The 23,246-nt window shown below is 39.8% G+C and overlaps 2 protein-coding genes across 3 annotated transcripts in view; one reads left to right on the forward strand and one right to left on the reverse strand.

The window, feature by feature from the left end:
• Nucleotides 1–23,246, forward strand: part of TG (thyroglobulin) — a 146,386-nt gene that overhangs the window by 85,850 nt on the left and 37,290 nt on the right. The window lies entirely within an intron of this gene.
• SLA (Src like adaptor) lies at nucleotides 6–22,298 on the reverse strand. 2 transcript variants are annotated; one of them, XM_059867346.1, is made up of 8 exons: nucleotides 22,124–22,298; nucleotides 16,809–16,902; nucleotides 11,641–11,740; nucleotides 8,269–8,355; nucleotides 6,774–6,877; nucleotides 5,092–5,223; nucleotides 3,026–3,158; nucleotides 6–2,101 (listed from the first exon to the last, which is right to left on the reverse strand). In XM_059867346.1, exons 2-8 carry the CDS (start codon nucleotides 16,867–16,869, stop codon nucleotides 1,882–1,884), a joined length of 837 nt encoding a protein of 278 aa, XP_059723329.1. In that variant the 5' UTR covers nucleotides 16,870–16,902; nucleotides 22,124–22,298; the 3' UTR covers nucleotides 6–1,881. The 2 variants fall into 2 exon arrangements, with proteins under 2 accessions (XP_059723329.1, XP_059723335.1); XM_059867352.1 differs by lacking the exons at nucleotides 11,641–11,740; nucleotides 22,124–22,298 and having other exon boundaries at nucleotides 16,809–16,887.

The following is a 23,246-nucleotide window of genomic DNA, read 5'->3' on the forward strand; positions in this document are numbered from 1 at the left end:
ATAACTACTGAATATTATTTTAATGAATAAATACAAGTAATGACTTAGAAATCTGAAATGCTCCCCATACACATTTCATGGATAAAATGCAGTCACCATAATGGATTGATTATCAGTAACAGTAATTAGATTGTACAAATGCCTAGAGTTCCTGAGTGTGTTTTGCTTTTTGGAGTCCAATGTTTACCAGCCAAATTATATTCATCCTTTAAGTCCTGAAATATGTTTAAACAGGCTGTGAAATATTTTGATCTCTGAACCTTTCTTGCTAGTGCAAATGACCATATACAAGATCTAAAGAGCACCTACATTTGTCCTAAGAGCTGTTTAGAGAGTAAATATATATATATATGTGTGTGTGTGTGTGTGTGTATATATATATATATATATATATATATATATATATATTACCTCTCCAATTCTCTATTTCTCCAAACCTTCATTATTCAAATCTGTGCAAAAAGGTACAAGAGAATATTGGATTGAAACTATCTCAGCTTGAGAGCAAAGATTGCAGCATTTTACACACTCAAACAAGAGTGATTGCTTGGTTTAGAAAGCAATCACAAGCAGTGTTAAAGGAAAGTACTGGAATTTTCTGCCCAGGGAGGTGCTGGAGTCACCATCCCTGGAGGTGTTTGAAAAAAGCCTGGATGTGGCACTCGGTGCCATGGTTTAGTTGAGGCGTTGGGACATGGGTTGGACTTGATGATCTTGAGGGTCTCTTCCAACCTTGTGATTCTGTGAATTCTGTGAAAATGCTACGTGCTCTTTTATGACTTAGAAAAGGATACATACCGATAAAAAAAATAAATGAAATTTCAGAAAACCCTCTCATCCTTAAGTGAATTGATGGAAAGTGTAATTACTATTTGACATAGCTCTTGTCAGACAAGAAATTAGAAAAAGTCTCTAACATCCACTGTTACTGATTGTTCCCTTAGTTTAATTATGTTAAAAGCTGCTATTAATATAAATATTATACATAAATATGTGACTTCAGAAGTCAAAGTTAAAATATCTCCCTGTACACATAAAAAGCCACACCTTTGCAAGCCAACCTTTGCAGACAGGCACAACATCATCACATCTTACTTTTCAATTAAACCCCACTTTGTTCTCTGTTTATCTGCTTTACTATGAGCAGCTGAATTACATGTTTGGATATGCCTGAACTCCCATCTCAGGTATAAGTAGGAACTGCTTTTCTCAGTGAATTAAGCCTTTTCTTAATTTTGTGACTATTTTATGACACTGCAGGCCATTGCAGGCAAGTGAATTAAATGCTACTTTTAAAGTCAGTGATTTTAATTTTTTCTCCTAAAAGATAAGTATGGAGTCACTATAATCAGGTGTTTCTTGGATGCCAGATGTTAGATACTTTCTTGGGGTTATTGATGTCTCTCTGACCCATTCTCAATGACAATGGGTAAGTCCATCTTGAGAAGAAAAATGCTCCTTATTTCAATGTACATAGGTTCTGCAAAGGTTTTCAGCCTTGTGGAGAACACCAGAGTTAGACTTAAATTAAGTTCTTGAGCTGCAGTTAGTTCTTCCCTATGCAGTCACCTCTGTACAATGCTGGGCATCGCCCCTGCTGAGGAGTCACCTGCACCACTTGGCTTTTGACGTAGAGTCTATCTCAGTTTATCCTGCTTGTGAACCAGTTCTGGTGCACTGGGGACATTCCCAGCATATGCCATGGCTGGGATAGCACCCTTGAGAAGGTCTTCAGAAGAGGAAATGCAAAAGCACTGCTGGTGTTTGGTCACCAGCTTAGCAGATTGTATTTCCCAGCTGTTGAAGGATGGCAGGACCACAGGATGCTCTGGTTTCCGTCCTAACTCGTCAGTTTGTGGCTCTTTCCTGTTTGTCTTGTATTTAGTCGTCATAGTATCTAGGTGGCAAGTGAAGGGCACTCTTATGTTTGTTCCCTGTGTATATGAGAGACTGGGATTTCTTCTTTCTGGCACTTGCAAAAGAAGCATTGTCATCCTCAGTTAGGGAGAGGTAGGAAGCAATGCTTTCCCTCAGGCCATAGCTGAGGCAAGAGTCATCCATTGCTGCCAGGGTGCTTTTGGTATCTTCAGTCACCTCCAGCCTTTAAAAGAACAAAATTTTGTTACCATTTCAGCTACTTGGACTGAGCCTCTTGGGATAATATTAACTGTTGTTAAACCTAATAATATTATTTTTGTTGTATAAAAACATTTCTGCCTCATAAATCACCGAGCATTTCTGTCACTTAACATTTCTCAAATAAACAGTACAACAGTAATATATAAACATTTTTTGGCACTTGAGAAGAAAGTATCATCTATATTCTCTTCTTAATCTGTAGGAAAAATGACTTCAATACTGCACAAAATTTTCTTGCCTTCATAAGCACATGAATGTTTTGTGAAGAAGAGTAGTGAAGGGAAATTTACCCTTCAAAAGTAAAAGGTGCTTTTGTTTCTGAGGGTGGCTGTTTCCCCAGCTTCTGAAACCTGACCTACTTTCTCTTGTGGCAGTTGTGATATTAGAAATCTCATGAATTGGGCTGTGTGTCGATAGAGACACAACAGGAAAGGTTTGTTCTTGGACAATGTGTTCATTACACCTGTGCTGCTTCCTGGGTGTGTGAAGAGAGGGGAGCCACTTTTGCCTGCCAGGCTCCCCTGTGAGCCCCTACACATCAGTGGGGATGGATCAGCAGTGGTGGATGTCACTGGGCTTTGTGGCCCAGCTCTCACTCCTGCCCCTTGGTCAAAGGACTCAGGAGTCCCAAAGGGACACATGAATAGCTGGATAGGAGAAATGATTGAATGCTAACAGTACTTCTTTCAAAGTTAAAACCTAGATAATCAGTTAGAGAGCTGGGCATTCAGTTTTCATGGGTTAGCTTGATGTCAGATTGTCCAAGCTTTAAAGCTGCTTTCAGAAGAAGGAAATAAATAGCTATGTGTTCTGTGTTGCAAGTACAAGTATACACATGGCTGGGAACAGCCCTGTTGGTTCTGGCAGCCTGTGCTGTATGTGGTACCTGTGAATGTTTCTCCAGTTGAAATTTTTATTCCGCATCACCACAGGAGGAACTGGATTCATCACGGTGTTGTTGTTAGTGCACTGGGTGAGACAGGGTGTTGTAAGGACACAGCAGAGACCATCAGCAACTTCTGAACGGGAAAATGAACACACAGACAGTTAATCTTTGCTTACTGTTTTCTTTCCCTGGTGCATGCTCAAATAAACAGTTTTGGACTCAGCAGCAGCAGTCAAAAATTGTGTATTCTCAGCAAGGACACGGTAAACACAGGTTTAATTTTTCCTTTCCTCATACCTTTGCCTTTTAATTTTTCATTGGGTATACCCAATTTTTTCATACAGTACAAGTGAGGAACTGAGACACGGAAAGACAATGTGACTTGCTCAAAGACTAGAAGGAATTTTGTGACAGAGCAGAAAATTAAACCCAGTTTTTCTGAGCCCTCAATGAGTTCTGCTTCCCTTCCTATTGTCTCAGCCATGCAAACAGAGTGTAAAAAAGATCAGATTGGATTGTGTGAACACCTACTCTTCTGTGGAACAGGACTGTGAAATGAATTGGGGTTCACATATCACCTTCATCAATGTTTCTGTGCTCTACCCTCTTCTTGCTCCATTAGGAACCTCACAGATATTCTTATTCTTATCTCAAAGTAGAGAATATCGTGGCTAAATGCTGGTGTTCTACAACTCTGAATTTTATTTCAGAGTGAGATTTTGTATCTTCTTGTGGGGAGGGAAGGAGGAGACCTAAATCTAACTATGTCTCCTCTTACACCTATAACTCAAGTAAAACTGAGTTAGTTGTTACACGTTTTGAGTTCTGCCTCAGCCCAGATTTTAGGCTTCAATTGTTTCCTTCTTTCTAAATGGTGAAAGGTGTCAAGTAGCTAACATGTAAATACACATGTATCTCCTGTCCAAATTCTTACTCTCTTTATGTCATTGGACTTGAAAGTTTCATTTGCTTGTTTTGAAAGTGAATAACTTTTCTCCTCAGTTTATCAGTGTACTCTTTGGCCATCTTTACCTGTGAAATACTTAGCTATGGCAACTTCACACTTTTAAAATTACAGAGTACCCATTGCTTGTTAAAGCACAGAACCTATTGTTCTCTTGCAACTTTTAGGCAATTAGTTCTTTGCAATTTCCTTCCTCATTTTAGAACACTCTCATTATAATGCATAGGAACTGTGCCACTTAACTGTGTTGTTTGTCAAGTTACCTTTCTGACACAAGTTAAATTCCCATAAATCTGGAAAACTGTCATTGAAAAAGTGTCATCCACTGGACTGATATTAGTAGTAGTGACAGCTGACTCTGCAATTGAGCTAACAGCTTGAGCCTCTTGATACAAGCCCTGCTGATAAATTCCTGCCATGCACTTCTGGTAAAGTGATAGGGAAGAAGCTTACAATGGTTCTGAAAATTTTCTACTGCAGATAAGGTTATGTGCTGGAGTGGTTCTTTAGGAAAATGTGAATAGAGAACCTGGTGTTGCATGCCCTGAAGCTATCTGCCTGCCTAAATGGCAAATAGATGAATGGCAGACATCTTCATGTTGGCAAACAGAGTCAGCCCGGAGTTGCAATCTGTTTCTGGAACCCAGATCTACAGGTGCAAGGCTTCTGTACAGGTGAACATTTCTGTATGCTCACGCTTTGACTTTAGGTGTGCTCTGGGAGGGTCTGGGCATCCCTGACCTGTGCTGACCTCCAAACTGCACTTGGAAGTTCTTTAGGGAACCCCTAAACCCTGGTGTTTGGCTCAAACAGGGTTCTTGACATGGCTATACAATATCCTATAAAACACCAATACAGACAGAGCCTATCTGCCCTTATTTAGCTGAGTTCTTGTATTGATTTTAGTTACACTGTTAAGGGCAGCATATTTTTATTTAGGATGAAAAATGAAGTATAATGTATAAACCAAAACTTTTTCCATTGCTTGTTCTGTGGCAGTATTTGCAAGTCTTGGACATAAGCAAAACTTCTTGTTCTGACCTTTGATAGATAGTTTTACAGTTGCCAGTGGAAAATATGATTTTTCTGCACTTGTTTTTACCTGAGTAGTGATTGACAAGGTCTTCAAGGCACTGGAAGGTTTGTCGTGGAGAGATGTAATACCAGTTATTGGGGAGGCGGAAGATCCTGTAATGTTTCACTTGCCTGTGCCTCACTGACAAGGAGTATAACCCTGGAGAGAGAGAAGAACTAATCACACCAAAGTAGGGCTGCTTGGGTATCTGTAGCACAATAGAGTATCTGTAAGTTGTGGTGACATTACTCAAAACATCTCAGAAATAGCTGAAAAAACCTAAGTGGCCATTTTGTATTTATAATGCTTTATAGATATACATAAATATAACATGACCTGAGATTTTGGTTGAATTTAATTTCAGCCACATTAAATTCAACCAAATTTCTGGTGTGCTTTTCCTTTATTATTGCTGGCATGGGATCTTTTGAAATGGCATAAAGGAAATAGGCCTTCACAGAGTTGTTTGCCTTCCACTGAATGGGGAGATCAGACTCACAGGTTGGTACTCTTCTGTGTACAGCTTTGAGTAATGCAGTAGCTGAGACCTGGTAATGCAGTCATGGCAGGAGAAGTCCACCTGGATTTTTCTGTATCTCTGTTTAGAATTGTTCTGCAGCATTTATTGGCAAGGACTAAATGCCAATCCTAAATTCCTTTGAATTTAGTATTGATATTAAGAAAGTAATTGGCCTGTGGTATGCAAGAGGTCAGAAGAGATGATGTGTTATTCCCTTTTATCTGTAGTATCATGATATTAGAATTTGTTCTGGTGCTTCAGAAGACAGCATGTTGCACATGGGAGATTTGTTCAGCCTGAAGAAGAGCAGACTGAGGGGAAACCTTATTGCTTATTGTGTTCAGCTTCATCACCAGGGGCAGCAGAAGGGCAGACACTGATCTCTTGTCTCTGGTGACCAGTGGCAGGACCTGAGGGCATGGCCTTAAGTTGTGTCAGGGGAGGTTTAGGTTGAATAGCAGGAAAAGGTTCTTCTCCCAGAGGGTTTTTGGGTCCTGGAACTGTCTCCCCAGGGGAGTGGTCACAGCAACAGCCTGACAGAGTTCAGGAAGGGCTTGGACAATGCTCTCAGGCACATGGTGGGATTCTTGGAGTGGTCCTGTGCAGGGTCAGGAGCTGGACTCAGTGATCCCTGTAGGTCCCTTCCAAGTCAGGACATTCTATGATTCTATGTCCCCATTGAAGAAAATAATAGTATAAAGTTGGTACAGTATAATTCCCATGTAGCAAAAGAAAGAAAATAAAATTGAAGGCCAGCCATTTTTTAAAATAAATAAAAGACCTCCCTTGTTTATATAGTAAACACTTATCCACCACCCCCTCTACCTGGTGTGCATTTTACACCTTCTTGAATCAATCCTTTGTGGACAAAGGCAAAACTGTGACTTTTCCTTAATTGAAAGTCCCACTGTCTCATCAGGTTTGCATGCAACCAAAGTAAATAATAGTGTTTAAACAACTGTGTCTTGTTTGTGCTGATTCCTGTGGAACTTTCCATGGCCATCAAGAACCCTGTTTCCAGTAGGTGAGTGGTAAAGGCTGGCACACTGCACTGGGTGCCTTCACCTTCCCATTATATACCTTTTCTGGTTTTGGACTGGTCCATGTGAAGCAGGACAGGGAGTGAATGAAAGAGCTGTAAAACTGTAGATGCCTGAGTTCAAGAGGGAGAAAATCTGTATTGTCTCACCTTTCCTAGTTTCACTCTCTCTGATCATGAAGGAGCCGACCTTGGTGTTGGGCAGCTGTAGAAGTTCCTCTGCTTTTTCTCTTCCCAGCCCTTCAAATAACCAGCTGTGAAGCAGGAAAAAACAAATTCTGAAATCTGGACACCAGTGAAACAGTGAGCAGCATGTGGCTGTGAAAGTGCTGCATTAGCCAGGAAAAGTGACTGCAAAAATAACACTGTGGCTTTCTATAGTTATTCTCTCATCTATATTCAGGCATATTTCCCCAGTTTATGGAGAAAATTTTGCTGGTTTTGAGTTCCATTAACCTTTGTGAGGTTAAGAGAAGAGTAATAAGGTTTGGACTTATTTGGGAAAACAAAGATTTGGAGCTGCTTTGATCTGTATGGCTGGGGACAGATTCATGTGGTATATTGATGACATCTGTGGCATTAGTTAAATCTCTCTTTTTCATTTAAACCACTTTTGTTAAACCCAAATTGTATCATAAATAAACCCCAAATAAGTTTCAATTATTTTGCTTCTTCTAGGGAACAGTCCAACCATTTAGGTTAATGGGCTTTGTGGGTAAGGGAAAGTGGAATTAGTCCTACAAATGTCCACCATAACCTGGTGCAGTGCCATGTTTTGCCACAGCCAGTGTCTCGCCATGCACCTGGGCTTGCTCAGCTGTTCTAGACTAATGGAATAGAATGGAATTATATTTTAAAGTTGTTCTCATGTGTTTGATCTAGTCTGCTGCTACTGAAGTTTCAGACAGTAGCTTCCATTGCCCCACATCTGTGCCCTGCCTTTGGGAAAGCATCGCTGTTTTAGGAGGATGTAAAAGCATGTTAAAATTGAAGAACTTGCAGAGTTTACAGGGACATTAACAGTTCCTATCCTTAAAATTAAACAGGTATTAAAACATTTTCCAGAAAGCTTTCAAGTCTGTGCTTTAAATTTTTTTTTTTTTTTTTTTTTTTTTTTTTTTTTTTTTTTTGGTTTTGGTTTTGGTTTTTTTCTCCCCTGAGTGGTGACTATGGCAACAAGAAATGTCTGAAATTTCCTTAGTTCATCCAGTGAGAAAGTTTACATTCTTGAATGACTCATTAGCATTTCTATTTGTTCTTTTTGGCCTGTTTTCCATGAGCAAACCTAGCTAAGATTTTACTCTATGTAAATAGTAAAAAAACCATTCTAAATAGGCTCTCTTCATCAATATCTTTAACTTAGAGATCAGTCCATGCAACAGATGCATATTAAATATCTTAAATGTGATTGGAGGTGGTTTTGGCTCATTCCAGCATTTAAAAGAAGGATTTTCCTTTTCACTTAGTCTAAATTTATATGTGGATTTGAAGTTCTTGGTTTTCAAAAGATGTCTTTTAGACTGTCAATAAATAAAATTTTGTCTGCCAAGTCACTATTGGCATTATTTGGACTATGACTCAGAGTAATCAGAGGAGAATATGTAAAAATGTGGTGATAAAAGGCTATAGAAATGCATTCACTTACCCATGATAAACCTTTGCTACATATTTTCCTGGAATATAATTTTCTCGACCTGTTGTAAGGGAATGGACTCTCCACCAGCCTCCTTCACTGTGTGAAAGCAAGAGAAGGGATATTTTCAGATGTATTTTCAGAGCTTCTCATCATTTGGATGTTAGTGAAGTTACACAGACTAGCCTGCAACCTTTTTTGTGTGCTTCTGAAACTGTGTATTCAGAAAGGAACCCTCTTTGGTTTCATTTAGAGTAGTTCCATTTCTAAACCTTCTTGAGAATTTAATGTGGACACAGAAATAAGCTACTTTGTTCCATTTAAGTTACGTAAGTAATAAAATATTTTTCTGCAGTTGAAAGAAGAAGGATAAATACTCAGTGGTTAAGCCATGCTGTGCTCTGCTTTCCCACAGCTAGACTTGTACTGGTGTCCAAGATATTCAGTTTACAGCTGAGTGTGTTGTGTCTGGACAGCCCTATAACACCAGGATAGAGGATCTGGGAAATGGAGCCTGTCTGCTTGGGAACAGGCTGTCAGTCCAACTGAACCTGCTTTGTGGTTTGCTCTTTTCCTTGTCTTCCATGAGCTGCAGACCAGACTCCAATCAAATAGACCTTGTAGCTGAAGCTGCAGGCATATGTATTTTTCCAATAAATCTTAAGTTATTGCTGTGGTGCTGAATTCTGAATTTTACTCCTGAATCCCTTCAGCAATAAAGGGTACCAAGAATTTTCACAGGGATTCTGCAAAGCTTAGGTTGTACTGTAAGGATCCTGATGACTGTTGGGTTCTTTGTACCTTCACTTTAAGAATTTGAATCCAAGGAGCTGTGTCTTTTTTGAATGCTGGTTTTGTGGATGTTCATATAAATGCTCCCAAAATAATGTTTACACTGCAGATCAGAGTCTCAGTGTGTGTCAGAACAGCTGAGTTGAAATCACTTAGGTTTAATGTCATGAGTTATGGCTTCTGGGACCATGGTCCAGAATGTCTGTACTGAGGGAAAAAGGGGAAGTTTTGGGTTTGGTTTTCCAGATGAAATGAATTTATCTATAGGAATTTTAGGTTGTTTTCATCCTTTTTTCCCCAGAACTCTCCTAGAGAGAACCAAGAATTGCAATAAGAAAAAAAAAAAACAACCAAAACTGAGAGATTCGTCATCTCTCTCCCTCCAAACTTTAATATTACTAACCCTGAAAAATCCCTATGATGATTTAAAATCCCAAAGCAGCTCATCTCTCCTGCTACAGGAGCTACAGAAATTTCGTATATTTGGGTCAGTCTTGGAGGACATTTGGTTTGACTATTGCCAGACAAATGCAGTTCATCTGGTAATGAAAGGTGCCTGACCAGTGTGGAGAGTGAGAAACTGTGCCAGTGGTGCTTATATAAATCTGCCAACCCAGAGCAGTCACAAATATCTGTGAGGAATTGCATTTCCTATGGAGGTGCCATATGCCCTGTTCCTGGCAGGACTGGTGGGGCTGATTGCCACTGCACATCATTACTTTGGTAGAAGGCTGAAAAGCTGCTGTTGTAAAAGCAACTGAAAAGCTGCTGCTTCTGCTGACTCCTCTGTGGTGACTCCTCATCACTTGTGCTCTGGTCACAGCTTCTTTTTTACTGACTTTTACTTCTTTGAATGATTTCAGAAAAAGAATTACTGCTTATGAGCAGGAAGAGGCTGCAGGCAAACAATTCCTACTGACATCAGCATGTACCCCAGCAGGGGAGAACAGGTCCTTCATCAGGACACTGGGGTTTGCATAGAGCTTTGGTCTGTCTTGTTATCTGTGAACAAGATTCATGATTCAAAATAAGAGGAAAGTTCCCATCAAGGGAGCTTTGGATCTAATTTATCCATCAGGAGAAGCCCTTGTTTACTGCACAACAGACAAACATATCAAAAACTTCTGCTGCCAAAGCCTATTCTTTTAGAAGTTGTTCCTGCAGTAGATTTTACTTTGCAGCACATGTGTACGTACAATACATCATACATATAATTCCCAGTGATGAGGGCATGGGCAGTCCTGTGGTGTGTGAGGGCCTGTAGCTGATGAAACCTGAGAGTGAGGCTTTGAGCTGGAATTTCCAAGCTAAAGCAGTTGTTGTACCATGTCATGTATGTTCTGCAAACTGCAGCAAGGTACACTACTGGAAGCTGGCAGAGAAGAACCCCCCTGGTTTAGAGGAGCTCTCCATCAGCAGAAAATTTATCTGTGGTGTAGTCTGAGTCTTGGGACCCTTAGGTTCAGGGAGGAAGAGAAAGCACCATGTCAGCAGAACATAAGTGCAGCCATTCTGGGTCAGACCAAATGTCCTCTAAAGCCTGTGTCTTGGGGCTGACAAAGGCCACTGCAGGTCATAGTGGCCTGGAGAAGAGTCTGAGAATTCATCAGTCATCTGTGATGCTTCTCTTGAGTATTTCTCTCCTCCAGCCATTTCACTGTCTGGTTGAGAATTTTTTAAATTATTTTAGAAGTCATCCAAGGATTCCTCTGCTGTCAATGTGTCTGCTCTCCCATTGAATCCATCCTCCCATTGAATCCATCTGCTCTACCAGCTGCAAAAAACGGAACCTTTCATTTCACTTTGAGCAGTGCAAGTAGTGACTGTGGGCCAAGTAACTTCCAGGAGGTCACTGTGTGCTTATACAAGCTGTGCCTAGAAGAACATCAGGGCTGCTGGCTTCCATTTTTTGTTCATGTGCTCCTTCTTGTGTCTGGCAATACTGCACTAAGGTTAAGGTCGGTCTGAGCTAGTGCTCCAAAGCCTGCTTACTTCTGGGGCTCTTAAATTTTTTGAGTGGAACTGGCTGAGAAATCTCTCTTTTTTCCCTCACTAAGAAAATGCAGAATCAATTAAAAAACAGAAAAAGAAATACCCACCATACACATACTTTTTAAAAGTTTTTTTTACATTAGCCTTAAATAGGGATGAAATTTTAAGACTTAATCATGATGGAGTTGTTAGATTAAAAAGGTGAGAGAGAAAATGACAGACACACTTGACATAAAGAAATTCAGGGTGATTTTCCTTTTGTATGTGATTCAAATTATTTTGGCTCTTACTCTGTTTTCCATTACATTTATATATGTATATAATTGTTTTGCAAAGCAGAATTGTTCTGAGTCTTATTTTAGAATAGAATCTGAATCCAGCTTGAGAAACCTAAGAGAAATGTATAGATCAAAGGACCATATGTAACCCCAAATCCTTAAACTGCATGGAAATTTACACTATGGCTGAGCATCCTTGCTTGAAAATTCTGAACTCAGTTCATTTTGCTGAATTGCATCCAGTTTGGGCCAGCTCTGCATAAAGCAGAGCTTTGTTTCAGTTGTAATAAAACCTAATTTAAAAAGAAATTGATCAACTTACTCTGATAGCACACGTAGTTTTTCCCCTACATGAAATATAGGTTGGCTTATGTCTGCTGAAGGATAGTCATAGAGAACAGCAAGGAAGTCACTCTCCTGACCTGTAGAAGAAGAAAGAAAAGGTCCTTAAAACAAGTGCTCTGAGACTAAAATGGATTTTTCTTTAAGTATGATAGATTTTATGTAGTAGGTCAAATGGGGAAAAAAAATCTCTGAAATGTCACTTAACAAACATAATTAGCTAAAGAAAAACTTATAGATGTATTAAAGGACTTTGAAGATACTAGAAATGAAAAGTCATGTGGTTAATTGTAAGCAACTAAATTTAGAGCACTTTTTCTAGCAATTACCATATTTAAAGGACATATTCAGTTTGAAACTAAAAAATTAGTATTTATGGTATTAGGAAGTAACCCACTTTGATTAATGCCACTGTCTCTAATTACCTCCAGCTACAGTTTGGTAGCGTTAGATTTAAGAAAAGGAAGGTGCATGTTGAATTGTTTCATAATTTTACACCACTGATACTTTTCAATGGTTGTTTAGATCAAGGGTAATGAGAGTGGCCATTGTTGCCCATTTCCATCATTTTTTAAAGGAGCTTGATGATCACCCAGTGCACTTTGTTCTCACCATTGCATGGAGACTGTGCAAGAGCTTCAGTGAAAGAAAACAGGGGTGTTTAAGTTGAAACCATTGTAAAATGGCAGTTTGCAGAGCTGAGGTCAGCAAAGAGATGAGAAGACCTTTTACATCAGCCAGGATGAATCTGTGACTTGCACCCTGTGCAGGACATATCAAGTCTTCCAGGTTTCTGAAGGGTAGAGCACTGTACACAAGACTGGGATCATCAAACATGAAATGCTCCTCATCCTGCTGAAATCTGTGGTGCCCAGTAAATGCTGACAGCTGGAAGGTTCAGAAATGGGTCATGCTGTGTGTTTTGAGCACTTTGTCACAAGTCCTGGCAAGAGGGATTGTGCCATACACTGCCTGCATTTCTCCTGCAAGCAGGTCCCCCCTCTGCACGTCTCAGTACCCTCCATGATCTCAGAGGGAGACAGAGCTTCCCTCTGCCTCCACCAGGATCATCAGCCTGGTCCTTAGGAACACCATCTAGCACTACATTTGCAGACATTGTTTGATCTCCATGCTTCCCACTCTGTGCGGCCCAACACGTGCAAAAATGGGTGTGAATTCAGGGTAGGAAGAAAAGAAATTAGATAGATGGAAACACTTCTGTATCTTGTTAGTTTTTTCTCATTTAATATAGATTTGTTGCCAACTTCTCTTTAAGGAAGACAGCTTCTGAGGGAAAGCTAGGCACAACACCCTGATTGAATGCTTTGTGTTTTTAGCTATGTGTCTCAGGGTCTTAGAAACAACTCACAAAGATAACTGTAAAAGGCTGAAAGAAACATTAAGGAAAGAAGCACAACAGGTTACCTAGAGAAGTCATGGATGCCCCATCCCTGGAAGTGTTCAAGGCCAGGTTAGATGGCGTCTGAGCAATTGGATCTAGTGGATGGCATCCCTGCTCATGGCAGTGAGAATGGTATTAGATGATCTTTAAGATCTCTTCCAACCTAAACCATTCTATGATTATTTTGAGAGCGTGTTTAATATTGATATTGCCATGATTTTCTCAGTTGATTAGTGTCACTGAATTAAACAGGACTAGTCCAGTACAGCCAACCACTGTGATTATTCAAATATAATTTATTATACACTTAGTTCAACCCTATTGAAGAAATTCTGTGCTAAGCCTTTGATGGCTTCCTTATTCTGCACAGAAAATCTAGTGGCACCTTCCTGTCCATGTAGCTAATTAGTACCTGAGCCTAATAACACCTAAGCATTGGCACTGAGTCTTCTTTGTCAAAACAAAATCTTTACCCAGGACTACTAGAAGAAATACGGGCCAGAATATGCATTTTAAAAATAGCAAAATGAGGATAAAGTGCCATCACTTAATTTCTCGTTGCAGGTTATAAAACATCATGTAATGCTACATTGAATATAATTATTTTTAGCTTAATGACTTTAGCAATGCTTTTAAAAAAAATTATCCTGTGTATTTATAAATATTCTGCTACCATAGTGAAAGAGTGGAAAACAAGTGCTTTTCTACTCTCCTTCCTTGTGCACTGTCATTTGCATTTCATTATGCACCATGGGGAAGGTGACTTTTTGTCTACTCTAGCAAGACCTGTGTTACTTTGCTCACACTTTCATATTTATATTAATTTTTGTTTCAATTTTGCATGTAATTTTTACTTCTGAAAAGGAAGGGATATATCGGAGTGTTATCTTCCACATCCATGCAAATGTTTCCTCCTAAACTGCATACAGTTATATTAAAGTGAAAGGAAAGGAGTGAGCCCCCTCCTTCTTCTCTTCATTTTGATTGATATTTAAGTCAAACCTCACTGGGTTTTTTGGTCATGCAAAATGCTCCACCACACTGTACAATATTTCACAGAACCATGCCAGCTCCTTACAAACAAAAAAGCCTGGAAACAGGAACGAAACAAATTACATGCTTTCTCCACACCTAAATTTCACAGTGATCTAATAGATTTCATCTGATGAACTCCCCACACTTTCAAAGTGTAAAAGAAAAAAGATTTGCCTGAGTTTATCTAACACAAACTCTCCTCCACAGGGCAAGTGTAGGTTACATCTGAAATGGAACAACCCAAAAGTTAGAGTGGAAAGATCGAAGCACAATCATTTCCACTGCATCAGGTGTTAATTCTGGGTGGTTTTTTTAGGAATAGGAAATGAATGTGAAATACATGCTAATTTTAGATGTCTTCACACCCACGTGTCTTGCAAAGTGTGAGACTGAATATTGTATCCTCCAAATTATTCATTGGGAATGGAGAATGAAGCACTATTAGAGAATAGGAAGAGCATAGGCAGAGAATCCAGATCCAGGTCATTGCCCTCAAAAATCTGCTGTGCTGGGCACTGATGTGGTCCATGTCTGGAGTGGGAATGAACTCTTTGGAGTTCAGCTCCATGCATCATCCAGCTTTACTGGCCAGCAGAAATATTATGATTTATGGCACGGGGTGCACCAGAGGGGGTGAAGGAGGGCACTCATCTGGGAAACTGCAGCACCACAAGGTGTGGCTGCAGAGTCACACTTTGGTACCCAAGCTAGATTTAAACCAGCCAGCTTGGGAACTGAGATTTGTGCAGGTGCAGCCCAAAAGGATTAACCCTTGATTCACGGTCCCAAAAGAGGACAGAGAGAGGCTCACAACCCTTGATGATCCCTTGCTGCTCTGGTCACTCTGTCATCAGTCCCTGGGTTGTGCCAGAAATGCCCATACAGTGTGCGGGCAGAGAGGGTGCAGTTATCTTTGGGCTCCAAATCCTCCTTGGGAAATACAGCTTATGCACTGTTCCCTTTCTCAGGGCCAAGACTGGCACACTGGTGCTCAGGAAAGCACAAGGTTTTGCTTTCAGAGCACAAGGGGCTCAGAGGGGTCTGATGAACACTACAGACCAAGTCTGCAGACTGCAGTTATCTATTTTCTTCCCCCTTATTGTTGGAAACTCTTTCATTCTTTCCCTTCTGTTTCAGTCCTTCATTTTATTCTGTCTCCCTAAAATGAGACAGTGTCAAACCTACTTCTCCTAATAACTGTTTCAGCTATTGAATATCAATGGATTTGATCCTCCACCTCATTTAAATCAAGTCTGCTCCTGGCCTGGTAGAAATCTTCTGTGGTTTGTGATGTGATTTGGAGTTTGATCTACTCAGGAAGGCAAACAGATACAAACTCACTGGATGAACCCCAACACACGCTTTGGTACCAGGTTCATTTTTTTATTGGATTTGGATGTCAGTACTGATGTTTGTATTCCCAGCTTTCATTAGCAATATCTAAGCCATTATGAAACATAGTGGTCTGACCCAGACTAAGAGATGGATGGATCCAAAGAGCTAGTCAGGCTTGCTCATCAGCAAGTCCTACTTTGAGTGAATGCATGTCTCTGTTTTGGTGTTCATATGTGGTATTTGTGTCAACAGTTGTTGGAAATATCAGCATCAGGCACTTTTCTTCACAAAAAAACAAAAAACAGCAAAAAAAAAATTAGCAATTTGCTGAGTAGATTTTGGTCTCTGCTATGTTCTATGTTAGGACCTAGGGCTGCAAGGCTGCCCATCTGAGTGAGTTCCTAACCATACTAAGAGCAGGGCTGGGTTTCCTTGAAGCAAAAATCAAACCAGGCTGATTCCCTATCCTTATAATAATGAGCAGCCCAATCGGAAAATCTTTGATGGAAAAACCCAAAATTACAACAAAACAAAAAACAAACAAACAAACAAACAAAAAAATAAACCTACTCAAAAGCCCGCCCCAAACCCAAAGGAAAAAAACCAAAACTGCTTTCTCCTCTTCAGCTTTGGGGAGTGATTTCTTGCAGCTCTAGTACCAGCTGCCTATATTAGTGTACCATGAGGGCTGAGGCACTACTGGCTCTCCACCCACTCACTCACAGTTTGTAGTGGCTGATCACAAAATCCCTCTTCCTTTCCTCCTCCAATGCATGACCTCTACCAGCCTACAGAGGTGGCAGGGAGGGATTTGCAACTTGATTTATTCATATGTGGATGCTGAGGTCAGATGTGTTATATTCTTCTTTGGCAGCTTGCCCTGTGAAACTTGTATTCCTCTCTAGCCTTTATGGATAAATCTGGTGACATGTTGGCTGTGTGCTACTTTTAATGCAATTCTCTGACAGTGGATGGACATAAGGTTCAATGCAATACATCATTAAAACTTTTAACCTTAAATGAAGGAACCCCAAATTTCAAGGATAAATTTGTATAAAATATCCCATGCAATTATGTCAAAACACAGCATTCCTGGTTTCTGAAGTGGTGTTTCAGTGCTTTCTGATTTGGAAGGAACGTCTTTCAAGGAGCACCAGCAAATAATACGTTTAACATTTGGGGTTTTAATTAAAGTGCTTCTTGGAAAATGAGCTGAAACGTAGCTAAATATAAGCACTGTCTGGTGTTGCCCTCCTTGTGCCACAGCAGCCATGCACTCGCCTGCTCCTGTCAGGCGGGTGAGGAGCGACACATGGCTGAGTCTATCGCGTACCGAGAGCGGCTTTTTCTCCTGAAGGAATGAAATGAGTTCTTACCCGTTTGGCTCGGCGTGTTTGTTTCCTCAGATGCTCTTGGAGTTTTCACAGTGTTTCCCATTGTGCTTGCTAATTCCGTCAGAGTTCTTCGGAACTAAATCAAAGCAGACACTGAAATTTAACATCACAATAACACCTGCTGTGCCAACAGATGAGAAATGACCTAGTTTGGGCGTCTCCAATTTCGTACAGTTTTGCTTTTGAGAACTCTGGTGTCAAATTCATGCAAGAGTTTTACATACTTGCTAAACTCTCACCACTTTTGTGCTTTTATCAGGGGAATAGCAGAAAACCACAGCTAGGGAAGTTGCTCAGAAGAACATGATGTAGTAAAAGTTTCCATTACCAGTACCTCAGCACAATAGGAAGTAGCAGCAGAGCTGTGCCCGTATGGGCATTTCACATACAAAATGTTTTTACAGCATTTGGGGTTCTGAGGCTACAAAGGATCTAATTAGACTGATGTCCCTGGTTTTCAACACTGTGTGTATATTTTGCTGGTTTACTACTGATCACAAAGAACACAGTTTGCTAGGTTTGGGCTTTTTTCTGATGCAATTGTGCCCTCAGCAAATGTAGGAAATTTTTTTTAAGTAACACCTTGCCTAAAAAAATGTTTGATTTCAAATCAGTCCTCCTGCATAAAGCCAGCAGTGCAAATTCTTCAGATACCTGTATTAAAAAGTTTTGGTGGATGTACAAGAAGCAGTATCAGACAGTTGTGGAACTAAATAGTGTGAGAGGAGCAGTTCCTTCTCACAACTTTACTGCAGCCATCCTAATTCTCTGTGACGGAGGACAGAGAGATAAATATTTTGAATGTGGAAAGTGTATCATGCTATGGTATATTTTCAGAGGCAGAAGACAAAAAGCTGTATCTATTTAAAAACTGTTCATTAAAGAAAAAGACCACCGCCAGCTGATGGGTAATTATTTTTTAAGAATGTATTTCGGTCCATTGCCCTGTGAAAATAATAACAGGAGCTCTAGCAGCATTGTGTGAGTATTCTGCATCTTGTGGCCTTTTCTAGCTTAAATATTTCAATGATAACTGACTTTGGTGTGCTGCTCTTCACTTACACATGCTAGAGAATTATGAAGGTCAGTCAGATGGAAAGATGTCCAACTTGAGAAGTAGAACCACTGACATCAGCAAGACTTTATTGCTAATTTTCTTTCAGAATAAGATTGGCAGAATTTCAGTATGTTGATTAATACAGTAAATTTTTAACATCTTACAGACAGTTTAGGAAGACATCCTACAGAATAAAATGCCATTCAAAGGAAAGAAAATTCATCCCTTACCAAATGCAAGGAGCTCAGTGCTAGAACAGATGGTAGTGCACAGTTTGACTCCACCTCATCTGCTTTCCAAGCTTCTTAGTGCTGTTCCCAAAGGCTCTTTGCTAGAATTCTCTATTTCACTGGCCAAATGGAACATTACCCCTTCACTTTATGTACTCAGAACTGGCTTGTGGCACATCTGGAGGGTGCAGCTGTGCCAGTGTCTTTCTGACAAGCATCTGAAACCTACTTTCGCAAGAACAAAAATGTGTTGCCTGATAGAAGTCTAGAAGCTGAATAAAACAGCACCCTTAAATTTAAATAAACTACTTGCGTATTCACATTTTAAAATAGGTCTCTTTATAGAAAACAAAACAAAAAAATCTTTCTCCATGTAAATGCACCTAAATTTCTAAACCTGAAACCAGAATTCACTTTGTCAGGCAATGTCTGCTTTCAAGATCATAATTTTCTGATCTAATTATGAGTATTTTTCCGCAAGACCCAACTTAAGTTGTTAAACATTTTTCTTACTTGTATCCCATAAAGAAAAAGAGGTAAACCCATAGGAGTAGTGCAGCCAGTATTTTGGCTACAGGTATTATAGATGTTCATGGCTCATCTTCAAATTAGCCAGAAAAATTTCCTGGGCACAGCTATAGAGAGCTCAACAGGGCTGAAAATGTCAGCCGAGAGAGTGAGATAAGTACCTGGGCTGATAAACTCTGCTGAGCTCTGTAGATGTATTTTTGCAGTAATTTAAAAGGGGGGGCTCAAATCTTACCCAGTGTATAGAATCTAAGCTACAGTTACCAGAAATATTGACAATTCCAGGTAGATGGCAAGAATAACAGCGTAAACATCTGATGTCCATCTATAATTTTGACACATGCAATTGATATTTAGATGAGAATTGCTTGAATTTTGTGTCCCAAAAGTCTGGGAGAAAATTAAAAAAAAAAAGAGTCCTACCTCTAAGTACCATTTTATGCTGGGTTTTGTTGTTTGAGGGCTGGGAAAGCAAATCATCCTGCAAGTGTCAAGCTTGTGACCACTGGCCTTTTTCCTACTCCTAATTTCAGGTATGCCTGAGTCTCTTTGGAAAGTGATATGTAGTATTTCTGTGTGGTGGAAAGACTTCTGAAAATTTTACTTCAGGCTTTCAGTCTTTCTAAAATCACGGCACGTTTCACTACGGCACTTACGTTTTTCTAGATGGTGTTTAAGGATCTAGACTCTAAATGCTGCTTTAGAAATACCTGAAGTGTTTCTGCAGGATTGCCTATACATTATTTGCAATTAAACCACAGAGGAATTCAATACTGGACAACAAGGAAGTTCCTACTTTGTAATTTTGCAGAGCACAGCCTGGTTCCCTTCTGCTGTACCAGGCATTGTTGTTCTCCAAGGACCTCTGGTCATCAGGGCACAATGTGCAGCTCCGTGCTGCTGCCTTAGATGTGGAATAATCTGGCTTGTGGAAAATACAAAGGCTATAAAGTGCTTTCAGTGCAGTGAGGAGCAGTGATGTCTTGGGCTTTGCCATCATTAACGTGGCACTCTGCTGTTTCTCGTTGCATTTTCTGTGCTCTTTTACTGTCACTACCACTGGTAGCATAAAGTCCTGAAAGGGACAGAGAGTTCAAGATGCTCTCCAGATTCAAAGCAGAAGTGCTCAGTGAAAATTAAAAAATTAAAAGCTCTGACTCTTGCTGTTAATTCACTTAGCCAAAGTGGCTAAAAGGAAATTGAGACCTCAGACTAGGTTTTACTACTAAAGCCACTTGTCATTAGGCACATGGACAGAGTAAAAGTTCCTATAGTCCAGTCAAAGGTGGTGGAGTGAATGTTCTGAGGTATGACTCAACCTTCAGATGTTGAAAGTGGGACATGGAAGTTTTGTTTGAAATAGGGAGGCAAAAAGTGTTTCCACTTGTTTGCCGGCAATGGCATATCACTAGAGTAAGAATGTACAAAGTAGGATCACTGTTTCTGGAGTAAGACTGTACAAATTAGTCCTATTTCTAAAACAATGGAGTGCTTTGCTCTCAAGTGAGTGGTAGAACTTGATGGCTTAAGTAGTTTGTCCTTGTATTGAGTTATTGTCAGCACAATACAAATTCATTCCATCGCTGCATGATAAATTCTTGTGTGGTTTTCTGAAATTTTGAGACACTCTGCAAAACCAGACTTACTGGAAGCTTTAAAGATGTCATGAACCAATTCTTTTCATTAAAATCTATAGAAGAACAGTAACAGTTTTATAGATTATAATCTTCTGAAATTGCAAATTTGCTACAGCCACTGCATCTCACTTGACCTTATTGAATCATAGAATAATTTGGGTTGGAAGGGAGATTTAAAGGCCACCTAGTCCAACCCTCTCTCCATGGACAGGGACATTTGCAACTAGATCAGGTTGCTTAGAGCCCTGTCCAACCTGGCTTTGCATGTTTACAAGGATGGGAAATCTAACAACCTGTGTTTCACCTCCCTCATTGTAAAAACTTTGTTCCTTATATAAAAACTTGATGACAGAATTTGGGATACAAATAGAAGTGCCATCCTTCCTTCACAGAAGCAGACAATTAGGCCAGATCCAAAGGAAATAATTCACTGAGGGTGATGTAGGAAGAACTAAAGAGAAATGACAGACTCTAAACTCACTGTGTCTTATCTACCCCAAGCCCGCTGGGCTGCTGGGAACCAAAATCTACCTGCAGCTCACCTGCTCACCAGCCACCTCCTTGGGCTTGCATGAGAATTTGGTTTTAACTGTTATGATCACATTTTCAGTGTTCCAAGCATTGGTCCTTCCTCCTCTCCCCTCTCTACTTTTGCACATAGTGTCAGGGAAGGGTGGTCACAGGGCTGTTTGCACGCACAGCTGTTAGGGCTTAGGGATCTTTGCTGCCAAAAGGAACGTGAGGAAATATCTGCAGTCCCAGACCTGCTTTGTGCCCTATTTATCAGAACTCTCAGCAGATATGAATTCTTCACCTGTCAAGACTGGAATCCCACTGACCTACATCGTGTGACCCCAAAACCTGTGGTACAGTTTTCCCCTTCCGTTCCTGTGTGCAGCACATGTAGCAATAACTTCCTCTTGCAGAATTTGTTCTCTGAGAAAACGTGTTTCTGCAGCAGTTAAATAGCATGGAACATATGAAATTCTGCTCCTTGGTGAGAACTTTGAAAAAGTTATATTTAATATGATTGAGAATTAGTTAATATAAAGAAATGAAAGTAATAAGAGGAATAAAAAGGCAAGATAAGCACATGAATAAAGCCCTCCTACAAGGAATACTATAGACTAGTAAAATTAGAGCATTTATCATTCCTGAGATGCTATACTGTATTTTATTTTTCTTTCCTGATATTCACATCTGCATTTCCAAGGTCTTAAAATTTGATTCTCAATAAAGTTCACAGGTAATGTCTGAATCTCATTTAGCTTGAAAATGAAAGCACTGGCATCCTGTAATTTTTCATGCGTGGAAAGAAAAAGAAAAACAACTTAGATTTCAGAAACTGATTATTTTTTTGGTGTATTTCCCTTAATTTATCATTAATCAAAATGAACATCCTTCCAGCTTTGAGGTAGTTGTACCTTTGCGCTTAGAAAGAATAACAAAATACTCTCATCCAAGTAATTCAGAGACACATGCAAACATGAAATAACACAGAAATACCACACTATCCACACTTCTAACACTTTGAATAAAAAGCCCACTAATCTGTGGGCTCCTATTTTGGTTATAGTGAAATGCAGTTTGCTTTAGCACAAGGTTTTGAGCATCTGTCTTACTCTTAGGTTTCAGTAGAAATACTCCTTGTCCTGTCTATCTTTAGTACCACTCCTTATGAAAAGGATCAAGACAGACCCTTCTATTTCTGCCTTTGGTGGTACTTGAAATCCCCGGTCTGAATACTGTCATTGTTAATGAAATAGAACACCCTTGTATATAAATAAAATTGAAACATTTGGTCTCGTACGCAGCTAATGTAAAATATATCACAGCAGTGATTACCTTTAAATGCTGGGCATGGCATTCCAGGTTGCAGTATTCCTGAGAAAAGCCGTAGTCATAGCACTGCTCTCACGCTGCCAGCAAGGTTTAGCTGATCAAGTCGAGGAGCAGCCGGTCGAATGAGAGTGTTGTGAAGTTCACGCTGTCATGTAGAGCAGCATTTGCCAAACAGGCCACATACTTCCTCTCTGAGAAATAAGGAAGGCTCAAAGTGTTTGCAACAGATGAGGTTCCTGCTGCAAGTCACTACTGAAGGCACATTTTATCTATGGGCTGAGAAAAACAGGGAGGTTTTCAATGTATTGCATCAGGGCTGGTTTCAGCAGATATAAAAAATGAGGGAAATAACCCTGTTTGTGTTACTTGCACAAAAAGGGTTTATTTTCTTTTCTTCTTTTTCTGAATTTATTTATCCAGTAATGCTCCTTTCCCAACTGTTTTCTTTTATGCAGCTTTACTATTTTTTTTTTTTTTTTGATGACAGACAGGAAGAGGCACAAAACATTTTTTTCTTTCTTATTAAGTCTGAATAGGAATGCAGCCTTTGCTTTATGCTTCACACCAAATACCTCTGTCTGCAAATATTTGAAGCTTAAGTTCAGCAAGGAAGAAATATGGATTGAAAGCCAGTCTGTGAATCCCATTTTCACATTAGTTGTAAAAAGTGCAGAAGCCTCGGGACCTTCCTCATCCCTGTGCCTGAGATGGAGGAACCAAGATACTGGCCTGTTGAATAACCTGACTAAAGGCATTGATGAATTTTGTACTGTGGATATGAATATAGAAGTCAAAGGGATTTATTAAGGTTTGCCCTTTGCTTTTATAATCAAGATGGGATCTGAAAAACTCCCTGACATAATACAGGAAAATATTAAAAAAATCTTGACAAACCCAAAGAGAACAAAATAACCCAGCAAACCCTAGCAGTTTTCCCACTTTGCACCAGAGCAGCTCCAAGTAGGTGCTTGTGTGGGAGCTGTTGTGTAACTGTTATTGAAACCAGAAAACACTGATCAAATCCTCAAAGCTATGCCAAAAATTGGTAATTTGGTAATTTTAGAATATTCTTTCTGTTTGATGGGCTGTAACAGCAGTCTTTAGTAGGAAGGGTCAGGAAAGCACT

The sequence above is a fragment of the Haemorhous mexicanus genome, chromosome 1, assembly GCF_027477595.1.
Source record: "Haemorhous mexicanus isolate bHaeMex1 chromosome 1, bHaeMex1.pri, whole genome shotgun sequence".
Lineage (NCBI taxonomy): Eukaryota > Metazoa > Chordata > Aves > Passeriformes > Fringillidae > Haemorhous > Haemorhous mexicanus.